This window comes from Phoxinus phoxinus (assembly GCF_949152265.1).
Source record: "Phoxinus phoxinus genome assembly, chromosome: 5".
NCBI lineage: Eukaryota > Metazoa > Chordata > Actinopteri > Cypriniformes > Leuciscidae > Phoxinus > Phoxinus phoxinus.
This window is the reverse complement of record NC_136880.1, coordinates 36,171,596-36,198,411: the sequence shown is the minus strand read 5'-3', so window position 1 is coordinate 36,198,411 and position 26,816 is coordinate 36,171,596. Positions and strand designations below refer to the sequence as shown.

Here is a 26,816-nt window from a genome sequence, read left to right as displayed (position 1 = left end):
CATTGCGTTCCTTCAGTTTAGAGTTTACTGATTTGGATGGTGATTGGTGAATATAAATACCCTGAACATCTGCTTTCCTTTCTGAGGAGAATACTAAAAATGACATATAAAATATAAATTTGTGCAAATATTATTACGATTGCAATACAGGGATGGGCAAAATTCTGAAATTAAAAATTCAGCTCCATTCATGGGAATTTGAATTGGCCACATCCAAAATAAGTTACAAAAGTTATTGTGAATTGGAATAACAGTAAAAAAATTAATTAACAGAGTTATGATTCAAAATGTATTTGAAATATTATAATTTATTTATATTTTTAAACCTTTAAAACTTTCAGAAGAGCTTTGGAGTGCAGACACATCCTTTAATAGCATTGAACTGTGGCAGTTACATAAATAAATACATGTTAAAATGTTCTGCACAGATATTTTCATAGTACCCTGAACACTTTTATTTCAAAAGTTACAGGGATTTTTTTTTTTAAGTCACCAAGGTCCTACCTGTTACATTTTTTCTGCTATTTGGTTTTCGAAATAAATAAATAACATTCATGACCTCCCACACTGGGACTGCAGTGCATGTGAATAATGGACCTCCTTTTTGGACCCAGAGGAAACCATTTTAATTTTCTCTCAGTGCAGATAACAACTGAATGTTTGATCCACAGAGACTCTTACAGCACTTCAGTGATTTAAGATAGCTATTACCAGAGAACAAAAACTCTTTAATAGCTTTAAAAAGTACACGTGAATGCACACGCACAAAATGGCTGGCTGTTTTTTTGTGCACTTTTTATGGCTTGAGCCTCCCATCTAGATCATCTTATTGGCTACAATATAAAATACATTAGCTACAGCTCTATTCATCAGGGCGTGAATGTAACTTTAACAGCGGCCTTGGTTTCAATCTACAGTAATACCTCAGCAATCCATTTCCACTCCTCTATCATTACAATTTCCTCTACTCTGAAATGTGGCGTCCTCTTAATGCCCGACTGAGTCACAGATGAAACATCATCAATTTGCTCTGGTTCACTGTTACTGTCCACAGATTGCTTAAACATTTGTTTTTATCCAGTGATTATGATAAACACATGTAGACTAAGTGCAGTTTGTTTTACTGTTTGAAGGAAAATATATCTATCTATACATCCATCCATCCATCCATCCATCTACCTATCTCATCCATCCATTTATCCAATTATCCATCCATCCATCCATCCACCTATCTCATCCATCCATTTATCCAATTATCTATCTATCCATCCATCCATCCATCCATCCACCTATCTCATCCATCCATTTATCCAATTATCCATCCATCCATCCATCCACCTATCTCATCCATCCATTTATCCAATTATCTATCCATCCATTTATCCAATTATCCATCCATCCATCCATCTAATTATCCATCCATCCATCCATCCAATTATCCATCCATCTAATTATCCATCCATCCATCCATCCATCCATCCAATTATCCATCCATCCATCCATCCAATTATCCATCCATCCATCCAATTATCCATCCATCCATCCATCCAATTATCCATCCATCCATCCATCCAATTATCCATCCATCCATCCATCCAATTACCCATCCATCCATCCATCCAATTATCCATCCATCCATCCATCCATCCATCCACAAACGCTGAAGTAATAAACTTTGATGTAATATGTTTGTGCTACAGAACTAAATGACACTTCAAATAATGTGGATTGCTGAGGAGAGGTGTGATATTGCTTTTCTATGTGATTAAACTTACAATTTTCAACTGGTAGATGAGAAATCCCATAAACTTGCATTGAAGTAGAGACCTGAGTCATAGTTATTGACCGCAATAAAAGACACCCAGATAATCCAAGCAACCACATAGCAAAGCACTAAAAACCACTCAGAACGCCTTAGCAAACATCCTGACAACCACCCACAAACCTTATCGTGGTGGTGGGTTTTGAATGAGCAACTCCACTCACATTTTCTTTTCTTTTTGTTGAAAATACCAGAGCAACAGCTCCTGATGTCTGGATCTAACCCTGCCAGCCTCAAAACCTGATTTTGCATCGTAATAAGACCATCAAGATGGATTTTCTTCACTTTGGGGTATTATTTTAGGAGGAACAACAAGACATGGTACTTGAATATTTTTGTGTATTTGTGAAGCTGTGCATTGTCTCACAGGAAGCGAGTTAGCATGCCTTTGGAGGGAAACCAAGAACATTGATTTTGGCTTGCGGACACCCACCCCCTGATTTTCACTTTACGATGAGAATACAAATTCAGATTGGACAGTTCACATTTCCCTTCCAAGCGGATCTGTCTCCAAATTTTTGCATATCAACATCCAATCTGAGTAAGAATGAAACCAGATTAAAAGATAATGATCTAGTTTATCTCTCTGTCTTATTCCTGCAGGTCAGGTCAGGCTTTTTTAGATGATTGCCTTTTCAAATAAGACAAATCTGTTGTCTTTATAAAAGGTGGCTTCATCCTTCACACTGATGCAGCCGGGGCATGTCGCCCAAACATCATCTCCCACTCTATATTTTTTTCCGAGCCATTATTAGTTTGTGTGACATTACAACCACAGCACATTCTCAGCTGCAGACATATATAATTTAAAACTCCCTTTTAGCCGTGTGATGGGGGTGTGCGTCTTTTTTCCGGGTAGCAGACACACATGCTGTTGGGTGTCAACAGATCTTTCCTCATCACAGCGAGCTGAGTCAGAGAGCTGAAGAGAGACTGTGTGACAGAAGAGCTCAGAAATACCTCCGCAAGCTAATGGAAACGGTATTGTACGAGCATGTATCGTCTCACTGACATTGTTCGAGGAAGGTGTGTGAAGAACAGATGTGTCATGACAGGAAAGGAGGTCTCATTTATTTTGTACATGACGGTGTGTAAGAACACAACAGGTTTTTTTTACTTTTTTTACTCGATGCTCAAAACACACACAACACAAACATACAGAATCACTTCTATCAGTTACAAAACGTTGTGGTATCACCATATGTCTGGACAAGGTAAAAATTACATGTTTTCCTGAGCATGCTATCATTGTAACTATAGCTGGTACCACAGTTTAGACACTATCATAGTACCATGGTGTACCATGTGCCATGGTAATACCATATTTGATGCCATACACTCAAAAAGTACCTAGCAGTGGAAGTTTTTCTGGAAGTACCATATAAATACAGTGGAATATGAATTGCAGTTCCATGTTTGTTGGTATATGTTTCAAACTACCATAGAACGAAATATATTGAATATATTTGAAAATTACTTTATTCCTATGATGGTAAAGCTGAATTTATCCATATAGCCATATAGTGTTTGTCACATGATCCTTCAGAAATCATTCTAATGTGTTGATTTGCTGTTCAAGAAACATTTCTTATTATTATCAATTTTGAAAAAAAGTTATATAAAAAAAGTTAATATTAGTGCTTAATATTTTTGTGGAAACTATGATTTACATTTTAGACGAGGACTCTTTGATAAACAGAAAATTAAAAAGAACAGCATTTATTTGAAATAGAAATCTTTTGTAACATTATAAATGTTTTACTGTCACTTTTGATTCATTTAATGTGTACATGCTAAATGCAAGTATTAATTTCTTAAAAAAAAAAAAAAAAAAAAAAAAAAACACGTACTGACCCCAAACTTTTGAATGGTTGTGTTCCATTATATTACCATGGTACCATGTCCTAAAAAAAATCATGTACCATGTAAGAAAAATACAGTACCATAATATACTAAAGTACTATGATATCATCACAATACTTTTTTGTCAGGGTTTTGTTAATAAACTAACAACATGCAGCATTTGGAAGACCAGACAGATAGAAGACAAGCATTCAAATATTTTTCAGCATGACCGTTAAACGTGTTTCAGTAAGACTGTTGTAAGAGCTTGTGAGAGTGTGTGTGAGTGTGAGGCCTCATTACTGTCTCTTGTTATCCTGTATAGTCGTCGTAAAAAAGAATTGATAACGAGTTCAGATCTGCAGAGTGTGATAACTAACTACTGTGTGTGTGTGTGTGTGTGTGTGCGTGTGTGTGTGTGTGTGTGTGTGTGGGGGGGGGGGGGGTTCTGAACTATATTACCACTGTGTGTGAGCATGTGCACCGTCCTATCTTTTAATAAAAATGAAGCAGTTTTAAAATAAAACTATTAAGCCTCATCAGCAACGAATAACACAATCTGACGATTAACAGATAGGTAACTGTGTGGAGGAAGGGATTTATAGGCACCCCAGTTCCTCAGTTCTCTCTCCAGCAGATTCAGGTTTAATCCCCAGCAGTGTATGAACAGCCCAGAGCTCACAATCTGACAATTAAAGACACAGTTTACCAGAAATTAAAATGTGGTCATCATCTAACTCACACGAATGTTGCTCAAACCATATGTTTTACTTGCCAAGGAATAAACTACTAACTATAAGATAAGTTCTGTCATGACAACTCTCTGAGTGTTTGGCATGGTAATGGATATGACAATGTTGATATGTTTGGTCTTGGCAGAATAGATCTGTTATGCTGCTGCTGTTGGTTCTGCTCTTGTGCTACTGCCAATACACGACAAGCTGCTGTGATGAAGTAAGACATGCTGCTGCTCTACAATACAGCATAGCCTACATGATTTACCCGTAGCCGATCTATACAGGTGGAGCTGGGGAAGGTGGAGGGTTTCTGAAAGTGCGCCGCAACTGCTACAGCAAATGCTGACCAGTATTTGAAGACTCAGCACACAAGCTCATTGGCTACTGATACAGCAGGAACCAATCAGCTGCCTATAGAAAATGATGTGATGGCAAGCAGATTGAGTTAAGGAGCATGCACCACCTAACAATAAGATTAGAACTAACTAACTAACTAACTATAAGATTAAATAACTCATAAACTAACTAATTATACTTTTTATTAATAATAGAAAATGTTGCTCAAACCATATATTTTACTTGCCTAACTAGAACTAACTAACCAACCAAATATAGATATACAGACAGACAGACAGACAGAGAGATATATTTTGAGAGAGGACTATGCCTTTAAAGTCACACCGGTAAACCTGGCAGATATGCATGATCCCAAATGTCTCTCCCAACAAACTTAGAAAATGAAAAATGAAATATTCCTGCCCTAGGCTGTTTGTTAGGTTTCCTTATCCTGCACGTGCTTCTGAAGATTCTGGAACACAGTGACTCTCTGCTGCTGTGCTACTCACACACAAAAACACACACATTAGACAATTATGGAGTGACTAATGGAACTAACACATACACTGACTGATTTCTAATAGGCCAATGGCCAAGAAAACAGAAGCCCACACAAATACAATGACAAGGATGAATGCGCGTACACACCACACACACACACACACACACACACACACACACACACACACGCGCGCGCGCGCGCACACGCACGCACGCACACACACACAACGACTGCCCATCTGGAGAGTGCAGCACCGGCCAGTGAACCATGAAACACTACAACTGTTTGCTTTACTGCTATGAATTCAGAAATAATAGGCAAAATTATACTTCTATGATTTGAACAAATAAAAGAGAGAGAGAGAGAGAGAGAGAGAGAGAGAGAGAGAGAGAGAGAGAGAGGTTTAACAAGACTTTATTATTTACATAATAAAAACATTATTCACAACATCATCAAATACTCATTAATCAAATAAAATAAATTAAAAATTAAGAACCAACTGGTCCTCATCAATTACACACAAAACATTTTTAAGACACCAAATATCATCAAAACACCCCTCATTCTTTATAAGATTATAATATACAAACTCTATATTTAACCTTCCAGCTACAAGGTTCTTGAACATTAATTCAGCATCAGTACTAAGAAGATTCAGCCCTTCATTCTTTCTCGTCTTCCAAATTGCTAATTTTGCAGTTCCGATCAAGTAGTTTAACAAACACGCTTTCCTTCTGATTAAGAATCTGTATATCACACCCCCAATGAACACTTCTTCTGAGAATGTTTCATCAAACGCTTGAAACCATCTATCAAGAAGACTAAAAAGACCTTTCAACCTATCACATCTTAAAAACAAATGTTCCAAGTTTTCTACCATTCCACAAAACCTACACTGTTCACCCACTGCCGGATTCAGGTGCGCCACGTGTCTGTCCGTAGCTATCGCCCCGTGAATAAGCCTCCACTGCAGATCAGCCGTGCGCTTCTCTATGGGAGGCTTATACAGGGCTCTCCACCTGTCCCTCAGGAGGAAGTCTGGCTTCAACAAACCTGGCCACTTCGAGGCTTTTTGTCCTTTAAGAGAGTCCTGGTGCAAAACTTTGACTGTAGAGTAATATATAGCTTTTTTGGATGCAGACTCAAAATGTTCCAGCTGCGGGGTTTTAAAAGATAGAATTGACCCCACACCTTCATCTTCATTTTCCGTCTTTATGAGATGAGAGATTTTAATTCCTGGGAGTTCCTGCTCATTCGTCATGTCCATCAAAGCTCCTCTCCCAATGTACTCTCTGTAACTACTTGGTAAGGCATTGACAATCTCCTCCAACAACTTTTCTGTCAAGCGTGAAGATCTTAAACCAGTCATTTCTTTAAGTTCCTCCAGCGGCTTCCATCCATCTCTATTCAAGAGGTGTCCCAGCTTCACAATTCCATTTCTCTGTAAGCATGCACTCACACTCACAGAAGACAAAAGTCTTGTTCGAGTCATTGGATTAAAAAACAATGGTTCCTCCAGAACCCAGTTCCCAGGTTCATCAACCTCTCTTTCAACTTTAAAAACAGCTCTCCATGAATGCAACATTGTCCGGTAAAAGTGTGAAAGCTCAGACATGTTTATCTTCTCCAGGTTCATTAAAAATAAATGTCTATCCAATCCAAGACCCCCAGCTTTTTGAAGACTTGCCTTTGCAGTCTGAGACCAAACCAAGTTCTTATGGTAGAGAAGTCTCTGTGCTGCTTGGATTCTGAAAGCACAGATTCTGCTCCTCACGTCCACCAGACCTTGGCCTCCTTCTTGAACTGGAAGATAAAGTGCTGCTGCACGAATCCAGTGTTCTCCACTCCAGAAGAAATTCACAAAAGTCCTTTGTATCCTGCAGATCAATTCATCAGGTGGCTCCAGTACCACAAGTCTATGCCACAAGGTAGAGGCAGCCAGGTTGTTTACCACCAGAACTCTCCCCCTGTACGACAAATGTGGTAATAGACATTTCCATCTAGACAACCTAGCATTCACCTTTTCCAGCATTCCCTCCCAATTTTTCCCTTTAAATACTGCATTTCCTAAAAAAACACCTAAAAATTTTAACCCTTCTCTTACCCACAGCAATCCACCCGGTAATATTGGAGGTCCTAACCCTCCCCACTGACCAATAATCAGCCCTTCACTTTTTCCCCAGTTCATTTTTGCTGAAGATGCCCTCTCATATTTTTTTATAATTCCCGTTAAAACGTCAACCTCATTTTGGCTTGTGATAAAGACTGTAATATCGTCCGCATAGGCAGATAATGACACCCTACTAGTACTATTTATGCCAGGAAGTAAAATTCCATTCAGATCTCTCCTTATCCTACACAACAATGGCTCAATAGCGAGGCTATACAGTTGTCCAGAAAGCGGGCAACCCTGCCTAATACCCCTTGATACCGGTATTGGTGCACTCAATCCTCCACCAGCTTTAACCATCACAAAAACATTTGAATATAACAACTTAATATAAGATATAAAATTCTCTCCAAATCCAAAATGCTTTAAAACCTTAAGAAGATACACATGGTCAACCCGATCGAATGCTTTCTCTTGGTCCAAACAAAGAATACCCAGGTTTAAATGATTAAATTGGTTAAAATCAATTACATCCCTTAATAAAAAGAGGTTATCCATGATTGACCTTTTGGGAATACAATACGTCTGGTCTTTTTGAACCAATAATTCTAAATAACACTTTAGCCTATTTGCTAAACATTTTGACAGTATTTTATAGTCCAAACACAATAGAGAAACTGGTCTCCAATTCTTTAGAAGACCTAGATTTCCTTTTTTTGGAAGCAAAGACAGTACAGCTCTTCGGCAGCTTATAGGAAGTGATCCACTTTTGATGCTTTGAATGAGTACTTCATACAGATCTTGTCCTAATATATTCCAAAAAGCTTGGTAAAACTCAACTGGCAGTCCATCAATTCCCGGAGAGCGTCCACAAGATAACTGTTTCATTGCTTCTGTAATCTCCTGAAAAGTTATTCGACTGTCTAGTGATTTTTTCCCCTCATCCTCCACCTGAGGTAAATCACTCAGCAAATCAGAAGCACTCTCAGCTTCACAGTCCTCAGCATCATACAGTTCTTTGTAAAAGTTAACTGCCAGCGTCTTTATTTCCACCGGGTCTGACGTTATAGTCCCATCCGGCCGTTGAAGATGATATATTTGTTTTTGTTGGGAGCTTTTCTTTTCAAGATTGAAAAAGAATGATGTAGGAGCATCCATGTCTTTAATGGAACAGATTCTCGCCCTTACAATCGCTCCTTTCACTTGCTCCTGTAATAACGAGCCAAGTTCTTTCTTTTTCTTATTCAACAGCTCACTCTGCCCAGTTCCATTATTAAAAATAGTACTTTCAATTCTTTGAATGTCTTTCTCCAAGCTTTTTACTGCAAACTTCACCCTTGATGTATTATGTGAACTGTAATTTTGGCAAAATATTCTTATATTTACTTTGCCGACATCCCACCACTGACACATGTTTTCAAAAGAATCTTTCCTCATTTTCCATTTATTCCAGAATAATTTAAAACTATCACAAAATAAAGCATCTTGTAATAATTTAACATTAAAATGCCAAAAATAATTTGGCTTTGTAATTGTCTTCATGTTTAAATCAAATAAAACCAAGTGGTGATCTGAAAACCCAACAGGTAAAATAACAGCATTCATCACCTTATTATTCCATGTTTTATCAATATAAAATCTGTCTAGTCTTGCCCCACTAACTCTATTCTCAGACGCTTTAAGCCATGTATATTGTCTAATCCCTATATTTCTTTTCCTCCAAATATCAATCAAATTAAGCTCTTTTATGATTTTTGATAATACCACACTTGACTCATTATGAGGTTCTTCCCCATTCCTATCAAGTATAAAATCCACAGTGCAGTTCCAGTCACCTCCAATGATAACACACACCTGATCTCCAATTTTTTGAACAGCATTTTTTAGTTTCATAAAAACCTCCACTCGCTCAGGCCCAATATTTGGTGCATAAACATTTATAAGCACAAACACAGTTCCCTTAAATTCTATATGCATTAGTAATACTCTTCCCTTCACAACTTCTTCTACAACTAAAATATTTACATTTATGTTTTTTGAGACTAATATGGCCACACCAGAACTCAAATTTGTCCCATGGCTTAGCACACATTTTCCTTCCCACCATCTATCCCATTCTGACTCATTTTCTGTATTGGAATGTGTCTCTTGTAAAAAAACAATATCCACCTTCTTAATTCTAAATAATTCTGACACCATTGCCAACTTATTTCCATCCCTACCCCCATTTATATTTAAGGAGCCTGCTCTCATAAACTCCATAAAAAGGGAAAAATATAAAGAGGACAGAAACAGAGTGAAAAGACAAAGAATAGCCGACACCCTGTGTGTTCTAATCATTTTGTGAAGCGTTTGCCCTACTCTTTCTTAACTTCGTTAAGATCTTTCTTAGCCGAAATCTTTTCTGCTTGCTAAGAACATCATGACTAACGTTTCTTTGTAACAAAGTCACAGACACTATAAATTTCCCTATGTCTGGGAAGAAATCTTTGACTTCCACAGTCTTTCCAAAAGTTGTATCAAGAAAGTCATTTATTTCTTGCAGTGTGTATGTGTCCTCCATGATTTGTGAACCAAATTCTGAAATTTCAGGGAAAATATCATCATCTCCCATTTCAGAATCAGTACACATTTCAACACTGTTAGATACTTCCGAATCGTCAATTTGAGCCATTGCAACATTTATTTTTCCTCTGTTGACATCATCAGTCATCACACTACTTTCCCCCATTTTAGATGCATCATCTTGTCCACTAGAAATCTCGTTTTCATCAACATCATCTTTCTGATCATTACTGTCAATCAAATCAGCATTAACAACTTTCCTTCCCTCTGTAATCTGAGTTGGTACTTTCTCAAAATTTGTTTCATCAGTATTATTCTGTACATCGTCATTTTTTTCCTGAACAACCTCAACAGCAGCACTATGTTCAGCTACCTCCTCCTCCTGCCTATCCTGGGCCTTATGTGGGCACGCCATCCTCTTATGCCCAATATCCCCACACTCAAAGCACTTCATGCTACCAGTATTAGCGTAAACCACATAGGTTTTTCCCTCGTGGCCAACTCTAAACGATACATCCAGCTCTGGCTGATTCAAAAACATAAACACTTGCCGCCTGAACGACATAACGTGCTTCAAAGCTTCGTTTCTACACCTCAGTGGAATAGTTCTAATCCCACTTGCAAACTTTCCATATCTCGCCAACGCCCTTTCAATTTCATCATTATGAATGAAAGGGGGGACATTAGACACGGTTATACGGGTCGTTGGCGTTACCAGCGGTGAAACGGTAAGAAAATCTCCACCTACCACAATTCCATCGCTTATCAACCGATTTGCCTGTTCTTCCTTCTTTACAAACACCACTACCGCCTTATTCATCCTCGACGCCGAAGAAATGTTTTCAAATCCGATTAGTTCTCCAACCACCAGTAACACATCTTCCACCGTCACGCCTTGTGCAGGCACACACCTGACGCCTTGACGGAGCGACACAGGTGACGCCAGCACCTCCGCGGCCGCGGGGTGAGACGCCATCTCGATGCCGCCACAAAAGTTTCCAAATAAACAGTCTTTGCTCCTCAAGTCAAAAAGTATTCCCCTTCTAATACATTTGAATTAATGTGCAATAGAAAAAAGAAATACGAAAAATTCTCCTGCACTCCCCGTGAAACCCTCACGCACAACCCAAACACTCCCAGCATGCACCGAGAGAGAGAGAGAGAGAGAGAGATACAAATACAGACACACAATGTTAATGCTTAATCCCTTAGACACACTAAGATATGGCCTTTTACAAATCTGTGGACATCAAAGGTTTTTAAACTAAGCCTTCTTGTCATTTATAAATTCAGAGAGCAAAAGAGAGCAAATATTTTATAAATATAAAATATGTTTATTTCAATATGTTTTATATGTTGTATTTCAATCCATTTTGCTCTATTGTTATTGTTATAACCTGAATAAAATGAGAAACATAATCATTCTGTGATAATAATAATAAAAGGAAAATGTTCCTTTGTCAAAAGGGACTGAATAAAGAAGTAAAATATATTAATGGCCTGAACATTTTCTCAATATACTTTCCATTAGCATGTGCGCAGAGAGTTCATTCTGAACCATGAGCAGGACAAACACAGTGATGGAGCAGCAATTTACTTTCATGTCACACATTTATTCAATTACATTCATTTTATACATTCTGTCCACTCACTACAAACACACACTCTTAATCACAGACACGTGGTGCAACCGAAAGATGCTCAAATGTAAGCATGACTTTCTACAAAAATGTAGCCTAATGTTACAAAAAGACCAGAGGTCCTACGCTGTCAGAGCAATTGCTATTTCTAAAGATTAAATCACAGTGAGTGACGGATGATTAAACCACAGAGACAGATATTTCTTCTCCAGGACATCCGACATATACGGATAAACAGAGGGTCATTACTCATGGTTAACTTTGCCTTGTGAAAACAACCTAAAAATTCTCTGCAAGAGGCAGGTTGTGCAAGCAGTGTGTTTGCCTCTGACAGTTTTGTTTTGTTATGTGACTTGATTATGACCTTAATAAGTCAAATGAGGTAATTCATTTAATATCTCCTCAGCTTTTTCTAAATACAATTGCAGGGTATTTATATTCTTTTAAATATGTAATTGTATTTGTTACTATACTTAGCATAAAATAAATGTATTTCAAATACATTTTTGTATATTTATTTTCACTATGTATATGTACTATGTGTATATTTGTATATTTGTATACACATACACACAGTAAGGAGGGGATATTTGTTTTTAATGACCCTACAAGTTAGATTAAACCACAAAAATATGAGGAATTAAATACTAGGGAAGAACAAAACACTTTACGGTCCTTATCGGGCAAAATAATTTGGCAAAAAAAGCTCACAGGAAAAACATTAATTGACTACAAAACAATCAGTTATTAATATTTAGGTCGTTCTGTACTTTAATTACATGGCCAAAAAAAATGCCTGCACAGTTTTGCATGTTTTATTGCATTGACAATTGATTCCAAGCTCAACTACAGTATGCTTTCTCAAAATCACAAATCATTTAACCATTTCCCACCCTCTTTTTCTTACCCTTAAACATTTTTTGTTTTGTTTTTGCTGCTGTTCCTTTAAGACTAAATGGCCTCTTTGCATGTAAAATGAACAGCTCTTTGCTGTGCTTACACATGGAGCACAAGATGGGTTTGCTGTCTAGTAAATAGCTTTCGCTGCTCCATCTTTCAATAACAACCTCTCTGTAAAGCCAGCGTTACTGTGAAAGGTTCACAAAACAATCTATGCTGAAATGTGCCACACAAACTTTTTAAGGTCAGACTAATATGACCCAGATCTTGTTAACAAATGAACTTCAGCCACACTTTCATAACACTGGGATCCTATGGAAAAGATATACAGGTAGTATCTATCTGTTTTCTATAATAAATAAGTTACTCTTATTTCAAAAGATCAAGACAAAGTAATTTCCTCATGAAATTGCCCTTTTAATCATGCAATGAATTAATTGAAAGAGTAGAAAAGTAATAAATGTCAAACATGAGTGGGTGAAGCTGGACATCAGCCGAGGGTGTTCAGGTTTACCCCGCTGCCCAATTATGACCCCTGCCCAACAGCTAATGTGTCCAATTAGAGTAAAGCGCAGGCAAACTGCCAGTTCTCTGTCGTTATGGAAACTAGCAGATATGCCATAACTGTTGCATGCTTGTGGTATACATGTGTGATGCAATTCATTATTTCCAGCACAAAAACCATTAGTTCACACCTCCCCCTCATATTCTCACACACACACTTTGAGTGTTTTCAGCTCTCCAGCCTTTACTCTAATTCACAATTTTACACACAAGAAAAGAATCCGCTGTTCGTTGTCAGTGAATGAAAAAAACGTCATCAATCACTCCACCAAATCTCATTATTAACCACTCAAACTATCACTTTCAGACTTCTATACATTTTATCACATGAACTAAACACTTAAAAGTATAGTTCGGCCAAAAAAATTAAAATGATGTAATAATTTACAGTACACGTTCCAAACCTGCATGACTTTCTTTCTTCTTTCGAACATAAAAGGTTTTTTTTTATATGTATATATATTTTTGAAAGTCAGTTATAGGTCCAGTGTTATTTTGGACTCCAATGACTTTTAAAATATCTTGTGCTCCACAAAAGAAAAAAAAGTCACCGGAACAACATGAGGTTGAGTAAACTATGACAGAATGTCCTTTTTTAACATTTAACTATTTAAATATTCCTTTAAGATTTCAGTATAATGACAGAATTTACTACAATGAATTTGTTCATTCACAGAGTAAACTGCTATTTTTTGTTTTTAGAAACATTCTTAAAAATAAAGATGAGCATTATCAAAACTATAGCTGTCGGTGTAAAAAGATACAAAAAAACTGTCACAACTGATATCTCACAACAATATCATCAGAGTTTTCTGTGGTTGCCGGGAGTTTTCCGTACCTGTACTTCATGCCGGTGAGTTTTCCAGTGGACTCCTTCAGGGAAATGTGGTGCCTGTGTGTGAAGGAGCCCAGGCTACGAGCGATCAGAGCCACCGTTCGGAACCGTGCCCGTGCCGCGCTGGCCGTGTTCGGACTCGACGTGTTCTGCTTGTTCGGCTCGCTGGTGCGCGGGGCCTTCAACCCGTGATCCGTACACGCGAAGGACACCTGCATGACTGTTAGCTGCAAAGGATCTTGAGCAGGGAAAACTGACACAGCTTGTCCTGGAAGTCTAGGAGAATCAGAATGCAGTTCCGACTTGGATCTCAAAAGCTGAAGAGTCACTAGTTCAAAAAATTCAAAGTGCTCCTGCCTCTCTCTTTCTTAAACTCTCGCTCTCTTTCCCAACAGGAGCTGATCCCGCCTGTGCCGCCGCTTGATGCTCTTCTTAACCTGTGCGCTGCTGCTTTGCCCTTCACTCTTCTCTCGTTTCGCCTCTTTCCTCTCCACTGTTCTTAGCTGACCCTCAATGGTGTTTCTCCTCGGGCTGATGACGGGCAGAGGGGGGTTTTCTTCAGCCCACGCTCTTCACCGAGACTATAAGAGCAGTCCGAGTGCACCGCAGGAGATGCACAGCTATGCAACAGACTCCGGGACTCTGGGAAAACACTCGGCGGGCAGCAAACCGGATGATCGATGTATTCCTGAAAGTCTGAACAGGACCCCTTTCCGAAAGCCGTCCAGATGAGTGAGCTGCACGGTGAAAAACACGCTGCGTCCCACATCTAAATGTCCTCTCACCAAAAAACAGGCGAATGCAGTTCAGCTGGCACACACACACACACACAAAATAGTCAGTTTGATGAAGATATATGTAAACAAAAGCAGACAGGCGGAGGAGAGGACAGAGAGAGAGAGGGATGCGGCATGATCACTGGGGTTGTAAAGAGAAGCTAACAGAGATGAAGAGAGAGAGAGAGTGAGTGTGAAAGAGGAGGCATGAAAGCCTAGCATGTGAGAATGCTTCATCAGAGACGATATAAGAAGAGAGGAAAGAGAGAGTGGGAGAGGAAGAGAGAGAGAGAGAGAGAGAGACGGCAATGAGACTGAAATAACTGCAGTCTCTCACCAGCGGCTCAGTGCTGAGCGTGAAGACAATCCATCTGGATGGGACTACGCGTGAATGTGTGAGTGTGATACGTTCGGATACGTTTATAATGCAGATGTCATTCTCATTTCGCAGTGTGTCACATGTGGTCTGCTGCGAAAGCTTGAAAAAAGGGTGTGTGATGGAACAGCTAATCATTGATTTGACATCTTTTAGCATGTATTAAACCCCCTGAAAGATGTTACTGAGTAATGTTACTGACATCTGGTTGTCAAATGAAACGCATTAATGTGAAAGCTGCGCTTGACCATCCTAAAAGCAGTAAACTAGGCTCTTGTCAGGTCACACGATGTCCCACAATGCATTCGGCACGTGTGTGCCACTGCTTTCCCCGAAACTTCCTTGGGCTGCAGTGGGATTATGACAATGATTGAACAAAACGTGCCATTCAGTGAAGGAGTTTAAAACTAGACATTAAGTTAAAGCCCAAGAAACCCGGCCCGTTATTACTTACGACCATGTTATCCGACCTGACTGGTGCACTCAGATTTTAAAGATTGAACCTGAACCAACCTGAAAATGTTTTTATTTCTTCTCTAAGCGAGTAGACCCGAATTCACAAACTCTCACACAAAATAAGTTTGGATTTTTAGGAATTACAAACTACCTGACAGAAACCCAATGTCACTTAACATAAACAATACCGGACAAAGAACAGAGGAAACACAGGCTGCATCCAAAATGGCATATATATTCCCTATATATATATAGGCGAAAAATAGTATGTGATTAAATAATTATGTCCGAATTCTCAGTACGAGAGTAGACTAAAAGTACCCCGATGACCTAGATGTGGATACTAATTCCATACTTATTCCAGCGAGATTCTGAAGTGTGCATACGATGGATACTTTACTTAGGCCACGGGAGAGGATTTATGAATGGCAGTGAAGCGATGTAACTGACCTTGGTAGGTCACATACAAGAGAGTAAGTGATTTCGGACACAGCCACAGGGCTTATAAACACGAGGAAACGTAATCAGGATGAAACCGAATAGGTGTGTGCGACTAATTAACCAATGAGGAAACTAACTAGGGAATCAGGCAAACAGGAACAGATCCAGAGTTAAAAATGGAACTATAACTGAACATAACCGTTACACTCAGAACATCCCATCTGGTCATAAGAGGTCATATAAAACTGCAATTCAAATAATAGAAAATGTACACTTTGTGCCTTTTTGCTTATGAATTACAGTAAAAAATTTAACCCTGGGATAAAGGTGAACCCTAACCCTATGTTAAAAACGATGAAATCACTTGATGAGCAGCTTTCTTTCCATTGCTAAATATTTATCAGAAATAGGTGATAAAAAAAATACAATATAAATTATTAGATGACAAGCTTAAATAAGCATGATTTCAATCAGTACAATAAGTTCTAAAATTACTAAAATTAAAATGGACATAAAATAACTTATGGCAATATAGAAAACATTAATAAAAATGACAAAAGCATAAGACAAAATTACAACTGAAATAAACATAAATGCTTACTCAAAATATGATTGTCTGTCCTTATGAGTGAGTCGTTAAATCATTCACTCGAACGATTCATTCAAGAAGACAGATTCTTTTAGCAATGAAACAAGTGAATGTCTTTATGAGCGAGTCGTTAAATCATTCATGCAATCAATTTACTGCGAGTTTCTAGGAGATGCGGAACGGTTTATTCTGCTGTGGCTTCATTGGTTGAGCAGTAACTGACAATATTGTGTCTAAAAGGACTTCTTGTTTATTGATGTGTAAAATCATATTAAGATTATATGATGTATATAATGTTATTATTGGTTCAATTTCCTAAAAGAGAGTTTTGCACTCAAAACGTTCTACTTTAGGAGTACACAGTTGACCTCAAAGCAAACAGACATGAACTAAAGTCCCATAAAGGTTTTTGAGCTATAAACTCTGCAGTGAGTGGCCCTTCAGGACTGTAGCTGCTCTACTCTGCCTGACAGTCTTAACTGAGTGTAAGTGTGTCATTAAAGTGAGCTTAATCTGAGACTGTCACACTTTGGCGTCCCCTGATGGAAAAACTATTCTGGCACCCTGAGACAAAGATCTCTCTAAACGTCCCCCTGATAATGAGACTCAGCCAGAGATCACCCACTTTATTACACTCGTCCAAATAAAGATTTCTAACAGGAAATGAGTTTAGTCAAACATGCTTTTGCAAGAGCCCTCTGAGGACACAGCTCATTTTTAATGTCTTAGTTTATCCAGATACATTTTTTCAGATACATTCAGAAGTTTTTCCCTCGAACAGCTGAGAAAGTCACTGATTTAGAAACACAATTAAATGAGAAAGTTTGGCAGCACTATAAGATAAAGTGTAATAGATACCACCATCGGCGCTGGAGCTGGGGACCATTCAGCGAACTGATTTCAGTTGGCTGATAATAAAATGTGTAAATCTATTAGTTGTTTTTAAAAGGTATTTTCTTGTATAGACTATAATTTGCTATTTTAATGGGAAAATTACATTTTTTTTCACCCCACATTAAAGGGATAGCTCATTCAAAAAAGAAAGTTCTGTCATTAATTACTCAACCTCCAAATTTTTTTTATGAAATCTGAGAGCTTTCTAATCTGTAACACTTTCATGCCCCAGAAAGGTATAAAGACATCAACAAAGTAATCCATGTGTCTCCAGTGGTTTAACCTCAGTTATATGAAGTGACAAGAGTGCTTTGTTAGCGCAAAAAGTACCACTTCATTTACAAAATATTAATTTCCCACGTGCGTTTACGAGAGCACCATGACGTATGTTGTGTTAACGCAAGACCAGACATTGTTTTGTGCGCTAGATTATGTTTTTTTTGCGCAAAGCACTCGCGTCACTTCATATAACTGAGGTTAAACCACTGGAGTAACATGAATTACTTGGTAAAACTTTACAATAAGTTTCATTAGTTAATGTTTTAACTAACATGAACTAACAATGACCAATACATTTGTTCGAGTATTTATCAATCTTTGTGTTAATTAATAAAAATACAGCTGTTCATTGTTTGTTCATGTTAGTTCACAGTGCATATAAATACAACCTTTGATTTTAATAATGTATTAGTAAATGTTGAAATGAACTAAAATTAATAAATGCTGAAGAAGTATTGTTCATTACTAGTTAACTAGTTAATAATGTTAACTATACTGAACCTTATTGTAAAGTGTTACCGATTACTTTAACGATGTCTTTACCTTTCTGGGGCTTGAAAGTGGTGGCTGGTATAGTTGCGTGTAGAGGGACAGAAATCTCTCAGATTTCATCAAAAAGATCTTCATTTGTGTTTCTAAGATAAACAAAAGTTTTACAGGTTTGGAATGACATGAAGGTGAGTAATTGATGACAGAATTTTCAAATTTTCAATTAAAAAATTGAATATCACCAGTCTTTTTAATATCGTTATTGTACACTGCAAGGTACCGTGAAAAATGTATACAAAAATATAAATATGAATTATGAACGTCAGAGTTGAATATAAAGATATGCATATTAATTTGTTCACATAATTGGCCTGTTCAGTAAGGTTACCTTGTTAATATCATGTATTGACGTCACAAAGCAGAAAAACTAAATAAAAAAAAGAATCTTATCTTAGACTGGTGGACGTACAGTATGAATGGACTGTATCATCCTGGTCAACAAGATCCATCACTGGCCTCAGCATGGCACGTGCACGGAATGAATCTGTCGGTCTATGAACATAAATTGTACAGAATCCCTATAATTGATATGCTTTGTGACTACATCAAATATGACAGGATTATGTAAGAACAGATTTACATTTTGTCAGCATAACCTTTTCCTTCAGTGCAACTACCTACCCCTCATCTCTCTCTCCCTCTAACCCCTCAGAATAATCCCAGCTGTCATATGGGATTAGTTGTATTGCAAGTCATCATTAGCATAAAAAACCAGTGTGAGTCAAAGCAGATCAAGCTGGCTGCTAATCAGAGCTAATAGCTTTATTTTACCCAGCGGTAGCCCTCCTTCCACGGCTGGAATAACACCTCTGACTCATACTGGTGTTTCACCTCATAAACAAAACCTTTGATCTTTGACACATGCTTTCATGCACTGATTATACAGTATGGGTACTTGTCTTTTCATTCCAAAACCTTCTAAAGACATGCTCTAAAAATGTAAAGTGTCTACATGTATAATAAACATGTCAAGAATGTAACTGAAAAGCAGCAAACACGCTTTTAGAAAACCTGCTTTACATTTTTGAATCGCGGTTAAACACTTTGGCCTGATTTCTTTCTGCTTTGTGAAGTCTATTACTGTAAATCCCAACTGCTTAATTTAGTCAAACAGAAACTGAATCCACGGCTCATTTAGTTTGCTAATTTTCTTGTGTAAGCCATTACAGGTCATGCCATTTATTTTGTATAATGAATAAGTGTGCAAGTAAATTAATATTACAATACACAGCTGATAACTGCAGTTCAAAAATATGACTGCAAAATAAACCATGCTGAACGCGGTTTCATCAGTGATGTACCAGAGGAATTTAATTACTTCTTTATCAAAGTATTCTTTTGGGCAATTTGTATAAATAGTGTTGGAACTGAATATTTGACTTTTCCCTCTCTCTTTAAAAAAGAAAAAAGAAAAAAAGGGACAGTTCTCCCAAATTTTTTTATTAATTCATAATTTACTCTGTCATGTTATTCCAATTATGTCTTCCTAGAAGAAGATATTTTGAAAAATATAAAATAAAACAAAAAGTCAATGGGGTTGAAAGTTGTTTGGATCCCAGAGTTCTTAAAAACATCATCTTTGTGTTCAGCAGAAGTAAGAAAGTCATGGGAATTTGGAACATGAAGGCGAGTAAATGATGACAGAATCTGTCCTCTTATTAAAAAATGTCACCTTGCTGAGCTAACAAACCAAAATAAATAAATGTACTGTCCTTTAGTTTGAAAATCCAAGTCAAAAGGTTTTGGAAATTTATAAACGACTGCTGAGCTGAGTTTGGGGTTAGTAAGATTTAGTATTTTTTAAAATAAATAATTAATACTTTTATTTAGCAAGGATGCATTAAACGTTCTATTTAACAAATAATCCTGAAAAAAGTATCACGGTTTCCACAAAAATATGAATCAGCACCACTGTTTTCAACATTGATAATAATAATAAGAAATGTTTCTTGAACACCAAATCAGCATATTAGAATGATTTCTGATCATGTGACACTGAAGATTGGAGTAATGATGCTGAAAATTCAGCTTTGCCATCATACATTTAAAAATAAAAATGAATAGAAAACAGTTATTTTAAATTGTAATAACATTTCACAATATTAATGTTTTTACCATATTTTTATCAAATAAATGCAGCCTTGATGAGCATTAGAGACTTATTTCAATAACATCACAGTTTATTACATTTGAACAAGTTTAGGATATAAGTATTCCAAGTTATAATGTATAAGCAGAAGTACATCAAATTCTGCCTGGGTCAAAGATCCCCTAGGCCTAGAGGTTATTTGAATAATAAAAAAAGCATTAAAGAGTGACATTTTGCAAAGAACATGCTAAGAATATATGTTGCTGATATGATAAAATCAGCAAGTTTGCACGTGTTCATTTGTGTGCAGTAAATTTGTGTGCAGTTATGACACAGTAATGTTGGCTTAATGTTTCTATGTCGTATAAAAAAAAACGTTTAAGTGCCGTGTAAAAAACGAGTGATATGTACCTGTAGATCATTTTGGTGTTGGTGCTCACTGAGTCCTTTAAAGAGTATCCATGGATCTGCATAAAACGGCCCAGCTGCTGAAGCTCACGGGCAGAGCTGGATCTACCTGTCCAGTGAGGACAACCTGCGGTGTGGTGTGAGCTCAATCCTGCCCGCTGTCTCTGGAGGAAGTGGCCTGTGCTTCTCTCAGAGCGCTGAGCACTTCTCTGCCTGGGGAAGGGAATGTCACCGCAAGCTGCCTTGTACAGGTACATTTTGCTGAAAATGCTGTGCTGTCCTAAAGGAAGTGAGAACTTGTGATGTGAGGGCTGTTTTTATATGAGCACACAGAGCTATCAATCTGGATAAGCAACTGCGGCCAACTGCGGCCAATCCAAATAGAGGACATCACGCACGGAACTGTAATCCTTCAGTTATGGGTTTTCTGACCTCAAGGCATTCCAGTGAACAATGGGAGATAGATTTGTAAGTCATCTAAAATCCCCAAATCTCTGAGCAACCACACACATACGCTCATACAAAAGGAACACGCAGGTGGCAGCAACAGCTGGATCTACAACTCAATTACTTCCCTAATTCCAGAAATGATCAAATCTAAACACATCGGTTTATGACATTGCATTATTCTTGGTAATTTGTTAATTAGATAACAAACTCAGCTCTTGGGGTCTGGCGCTGTCTGGCATCAGTGCCGACTGCCAGCTCCTTTGGTGGGATAAGCTGGGAAAAGCTTGGCCATATTTATGACATCAGGTCAGATCAGTGGAACGGTACGCATAGAGTTTCGGCCAGAACACATACAGTATGAGATGGTGTAGCACGGCTCCTGTAATCTCCGTTTCTATTTACTGAAAACAGAATTTTCCATTGAATGATCCTGTGTCCGAGTTTTTGTTCTATCAGCTCCTCCTCATCCTTCTATGATGCTCAAAAATGCTGACTTGCTATACTGACTAATTTAACAAGATTTGTTCTCAATTCAGACTCATCTATGTAGATTTGTTCACAGTTCCAATTCGCCTACATGGATTTATTCTCAATTCAGACTCACATACATTAATTTGTTCTCAATTCAGACTCGCCGACATTCATTTGTTCTCAGTTCAGACTCGTCCCACATAGATTTGTTCTCAATTTACACTCGCCTGCATTCATTTGTTCTCAATTTACACTCGCCTGCATTCATTTGTTCTCAATTTACACTCGCCTGCATTCATTTGTTCTCAATTTACACTCGCCTGCATTCATTTGTTCTCAAATCAGACTCGCCTACATAGATTTATTGTCAAATCAGACTCGCGTATATTTGTTCCTTATTTCAAACTCGCCAACATACATTTGTTCTGAATTCAGACTCCCCTACTTAGATTTGTTCCCAATACAGACTCGACAAAAATAGATTTGTTCTAAATTCAAACTTGCTAACAGTTCTCAGTTAAATTGATTTGTTCTCAGTTTAGACTCACATAAACAGGTTTATACTGAATTCCAAATTACATAAACAGATTTGTTCTGAATTTATGCTTATACAGATTTGCCTTAAAGTTCAGACCCATAACAGAATCAAACTCAAAATCAGACTAAAAAAAAATCTGACTTATTTAAACAACCTCAAACTCAGAAACACAAGAGCTTCAGAATGAACATTTTCCAATATGGCTGCACTTAAAGTAATTTATATTTAAATGCACAAATTTGTTGTCAAATTCAGACAGAAACGTTCTCAATTAAGACTCACAATGATCATAACAGTAGCCTACTTCAATTCAGGAATGCTGAGAATGGCAGAATAAGAGAGTGAAGGGTTCAGTGAAGGACAGTGAAGGAAAGACAGGGACTATGGAAAGACGGGAGTCTCTGAACATTCTTTTTGTGAAAAAATATGTGAAAAAAGAGATCTATGACCATAAAAAAAAAAGAATGCTGCAGAGAGAGAAAGATATTGAAGTGGAGAGAGAAACTACATGAATGGAATACTGATAACTAGCTTGACAGATTTGCCCTGTAACTGCTGCAGGCAACACATTCAGCAGTGGCAATGACTTAGTGAACCTCCACACATACAGTCACATTCACACAGGCTAATAGACATGGCTCTCAAAGAGAACATTTGAGAGAAAATAAATTTCAAAAAAATTAAACTTTAATAATCTTTAAATTAGGTATGTCATGTTTTGATTGTATGATGGTTTCCATATCCTGGGGGATATAGTGATTTGAGAGGCTGAGGGGGTCGGGACAGTGAGCGATTGAACCTAATTTCTCAGAAAAATATTGAAAAGTGGGTCCCTGAAAATACTCAGGTCAAGTGATTTGATAAAGATTCTGACATTAACCTGCATGGCCACATAAAATGAGAAGACAAATGACATTATCGTTAAATAAAAGCAATATTTTAAAGAGACACCATTATGAACTACTGAACCATCTGTTTCTCTTAGACATTCATTAGAGGGATTAATGCAACACAACTCTACTGATCACAAACTCGGCTTCAGGCCTGCAATCATTTTGACAAAGTAAACCAAACTCGCCCTCTAGTGGTTCTACTTACAGGTGTAAACATTAATTCACTGGCCTCGTCTTAGGCCATGTCTTTCTAGCTGTTTAGAAGATATTAATTCATCACAAATTAATCCATATTTATATACAAACTTATCTAACACTATAAAACATAGCCAGTTTCTTAATTATGTCTACACTATCTTAATTATGTTAAAACCATAAATACTTCGGAACAACAACGTTACAGCTAACGTTACGGAGTAAAGCTCTAAGTTTAAAGGTTAAAGTTTGTTTATCGAACATTATATATCAATCAACATATCAATTGCCGACTGTAAATTTAGTATTGATAATAAATCATAAACCATATTTTCACAGAATAAACAAAGACGCCTAGCAACAGTTGCTACTACACTCCGCGTGCAGTCTCCATGGAAATGCTAAACTCCAGGCACCCGGAAGAGCAGCACAGCGGCAAAAAAAAATATATAGAAAACTCTAAAAAATACTTCACCTTCACGTCAAAACTTGAATGAATAATAAAGATGGATGGTCTTGCGTCCGTGCATAGTCTCCAGGCTCTGTCCGCCCTGCTCTCTCCAAATAATGAAGATGAGGAAGAAGATCTCCAGGTCTGAGCTTCTTACAAATCCAGTTTTACATTGTCGGCGTGCGCTAAGGATAACTGTTAAGTCGCTGAACAAGTAACTTATCCTGTTTTTTTCTTCTTCAGAAAGTGAAGCCCATAGCAAAGCTGGGCCCAGGACATATCGGTTCTCCTGCTGCACCTTCGGGGGATAAACACAAAGAGGGTAAATAATCTTAGTCTACTCTTATTATTTTAAGTGTGTGTGTGTGTGTGTGTACCTGTGATACGCTTTTTCAGGATTCTTTGATGAATAAAAAGTTGTAACTGTTACAATATACACTACCATTCAAAAGTTTGTGGTAAAAAAAAAAATGTGTTAAAAGAAATACTTTTATTCAGCAAGGATGTGTTAAATTGATAAAAAGTGATAGTAAAGATTTATATTGAAAATATTTCTATTTTGAATAAATGCTGTTCTTTTGAACTTTTTATTCATCAATGAATCCTGAAAAAAGTATCACAGGTGCCAAAATAATATTACGCACCACAACTGTTTCCAACATTGATAATAACTGAGTATCAAATCAGCATATTCGTTTTCTAAAGGATCATGTGATAGACTGGAGTAATGGCTGATGTATATTCAGCTTTGCACATAAATATATTATATTTTAATGTTTTTCTGTATTTTTTATCAAACAAATGCAGGCTTGATGAGATGTGTGTGTGTGTGTGTGTGTGTGTCTGTGTGTGTGTGTGTGTGTGTGTGTGTGTGTGTGTGTGTGTTAAAAGGCTAATTCTAAATATATTTAAAATAATATATAATTTTATAGTAATAAATCTAATTGACTAATTGAAATTGTTAAACATTATGTCACGTTTTGCTTTTTTCATGCTGCTGGTTCTGTCTCTCTTCCCTCTAGGTAGCACTGCCTATGTGAAGAAGAACAGCAAAGGCATCTGGGATGAGGATGAAGTGACCGAGGGGGCGCATTTTGATGACCTCACCGATCCACGGCCACAGCCAGAGTAAGAGAAAATACATGCATGTCAAAATGACTTGAGCTGCAAGTGAGCTGGTCTCTCACTATGCATGTGTGTTTGTATGTTTAGGTACGAGATTGTGATGAAACAGTCTGTTGGGACTGAAGATTTGTTTCTTGGCTTGAGCAGAAAGGACCCCTCGTCCATGTGTTGTGACAGCATGCTGGTACTGCTCAATCCTCACTCATTTAATCTTAAACATTAATACAACATTCACAAAACTTAACTGCATCTTTGCTGGGGTCATTAAATACATGATAAAGTGGTTAGTTCACCCAAAAATTTCGTTAGACTTAGACTTTCGTTCATCTTCGGAACTCAAATGAAGATCTGAGAGCTTTCAGTTCCTCCATAGACAGTTACGCAAACTACCACTCTTAAAGGTAGGGTAGGTCAGAATTGTCTAAAAAAAACTTTTATTCAAATTTGTTTAAACTGTCTTTATATACCAATACATAATTAAAATGCAAGTACTCTGAAATAGAGATTATAAAAAACGGAGTGACTCTAGTGTATTTAATCTTCAATAAACACAGCTCATTAATTCCATTCACTCCCACCTAAAAACGGGTGCGCGACTGCGCGCACGTGGGCAGAGCCAGTAATAGCGGCGGTAGTCATGGCGACGGAGAGTGACAGTCGCGCAAGCCAATCACTTGTTTCGTCCCGGTAGGAATTAATGAGCTGTGTTTTTTGAAGATTAAATACACTATAGTCACTCAATTTTTATACTCTCTTTTTCAAAGTACTTACATTTTAATTATGAATTGGTATATAAAGACAGTTTAAGCCAATTAAAAAAAAAGTTCTTTAGACAATTCTTACCTACACAACCTTTAACTTAAACTTTATTTTAACTTAATTCAAAAAGTTCATAAATAGATCCATTATCCAAAATAATTCATATGAATTGAGTGGTTTAGACCACATTTTCTGAAGAGACAATCGCTTTATATGATGAACAGATTGAACCTACCTAGGCTTTTATTCACATATAGACATTCATCAACACACATCAATTGTGGTAAACAGAAGCTCAAGCATGTTCGCTTGACGTGCAAGAACCAATGAGGTTCATTCTTGCGTTACGCTGCACATTTGAGCTTCCACAAGAACCAATGAGGTTCATTCTTGCGTTACGCTGCACATTTGAGCTTCCACAAGAACCAATGAGGTTCATTCTTGCGTTACGCTGCACATTTGAGCTTCCACAAGAACCAATGAGGTTCATTCTCGTGTTAGTCAGCACGTCTGCATATTAGCATTGCTGTTTAGAAATATTGAATAGGTTAAGTTGTAATCTCAACTCTAAACATTGCTAAGTTCCACACTTTTTAAACTAATTTAAAGTTTCAAAGATCTAAAGCTTAAGATTCAGTCATTTGATTTACCAGAAAGAAAAAAGACTGGGGTTTGAAACATCCTTTCTCCTCCCTGTAAGAGATAGAGTTGGCTTTGATTAAAAGCAGATTGCAAAGGCTGATTAGAGTAAAAACATTTGTCTGTCCTCAAATGACTGAGCTATTTCTCTTTATTTTAAAAATTGTATGATCAATGTAATCTCACAAAATCTCTCTCTCTCTCTCTCTCTCTCTCTCTATAATGCAAGGTGAGAGTTAAACTGCCAGATACAAAAGCATCTGATTTGGTGCTGGATGTGAGGGAGACATTTCTTGACCTCAGAACTCCAAAGTAGTGAGTAAACTATTAACTAAAATATTTAACTTTTTCCATCAACAGTAGTACTCACTGGATATGTGTGTTTCTTTGTTTCAGTAAGTTGGGCCTTCACCTGCCTCACCCAGTCCACAAACATGAGGGGAATGCCAGATTCATCATGGAGAGGGAAGAACTGGAGATCACACTGCCCATGAACAGACCAATGGACTGCATCAACCTGACTTGAGAGAGACAGAGAGAGTGACTGAACCACTTCGGCAGTGTTGACAACATCTATACAGATAC

At 37.5% G+C, this 26,816-nt stretch overlaps 2 protein-coding genes across 7 annotated transcripts in view; one reads left to right on the top strand and one right to left on the bottom strand.

Moving 5' to 3' along the window:
- kcnab1b (potassium voltage-gated channel subfamily A regulatory beta subunit 1b) overlaps nucleotides 1-21,085 on the bottom strand; it is a 49,999-nt gene extending 28,914 nt beyond the window's left edge. For 2 of the 6 annotated variants that reach the window (XM_079613894.1, XM_079613897.1), the window contains exon 1: nucleotides 13,857-14,204. In XM_079613894.1, coding sequence (XP_079470020.1) covers nucleotides 13,857-14,071 — 215 coding nt within the window. In that variant the 5' untranslated portion in view covers nucleotides 14,072-14,204. Of the gene's footprint in view, nucleotides 1-10,662; nucleotides 11,072-13,856; nucleotides 15,023-20,713 lie in introns of those variants that run through there. The other 4 variants (XM_079613895.1, XM_079613896.1, XM_079613898.1 and 1 more) reach the window with 4 other exon arrangements.
- A 2,634-nt stretch (nucleotides 21,086-23,719) lies between these two features.
- dnaaf6 (dynein axonemal assembly factor 6) lies at nucleotides 23,720-26,767 on the top strand. Its single transcript, XM_079613919.1, has 6 exons — nucleotides 23,720-23,850; nucleotides 23,952-24,030; nucleotides 24,731-24,836; nucleotides 24,921-25,017; nucleotides 26,461-26,546; nucleotides 26,628-26,767. The coding sequence occupies exons 1-6, from the start codon at nucleotides 23,764-23,766 to the stop codon at nucleotides 26,755-26,757; spliced, it is 585 nt and encodes a 194-aa protein (XP_079470045.1). The 5' UTR covers nucleotides 23,720-23,763; the 3' UTR covers nucleotides 26,758-26,767.
- Nucleotides 26,768-26,816: the final 49 nt, after the last annotated feature.

Bases quoted from the DNA above. Each gene is read 5' to 3' on its own strand.
- dnaaf6 (XM_079613919.1), top strand. From the start codon at position 23,764: ATGGATGGTCTTGCGTCCGTGCATAGTCTCCAGGCTCTGTCCGCCCTG. The intron at 23,851-23,951 runs GTCTGAGCTTCT...TTTCTTCTTCAG, and splicing joins ATGAGGAAGAAGATCTCCAG to AAAGTGAAGCCCATAGCAAA. The intron at 25,018-26,460 runs GTACTGCTCAAT...CTATAATGCAAG, and splicing joins TGTGTTGTGACAGCATGCTG to GTGAGAGTTAAACTGCCAGA.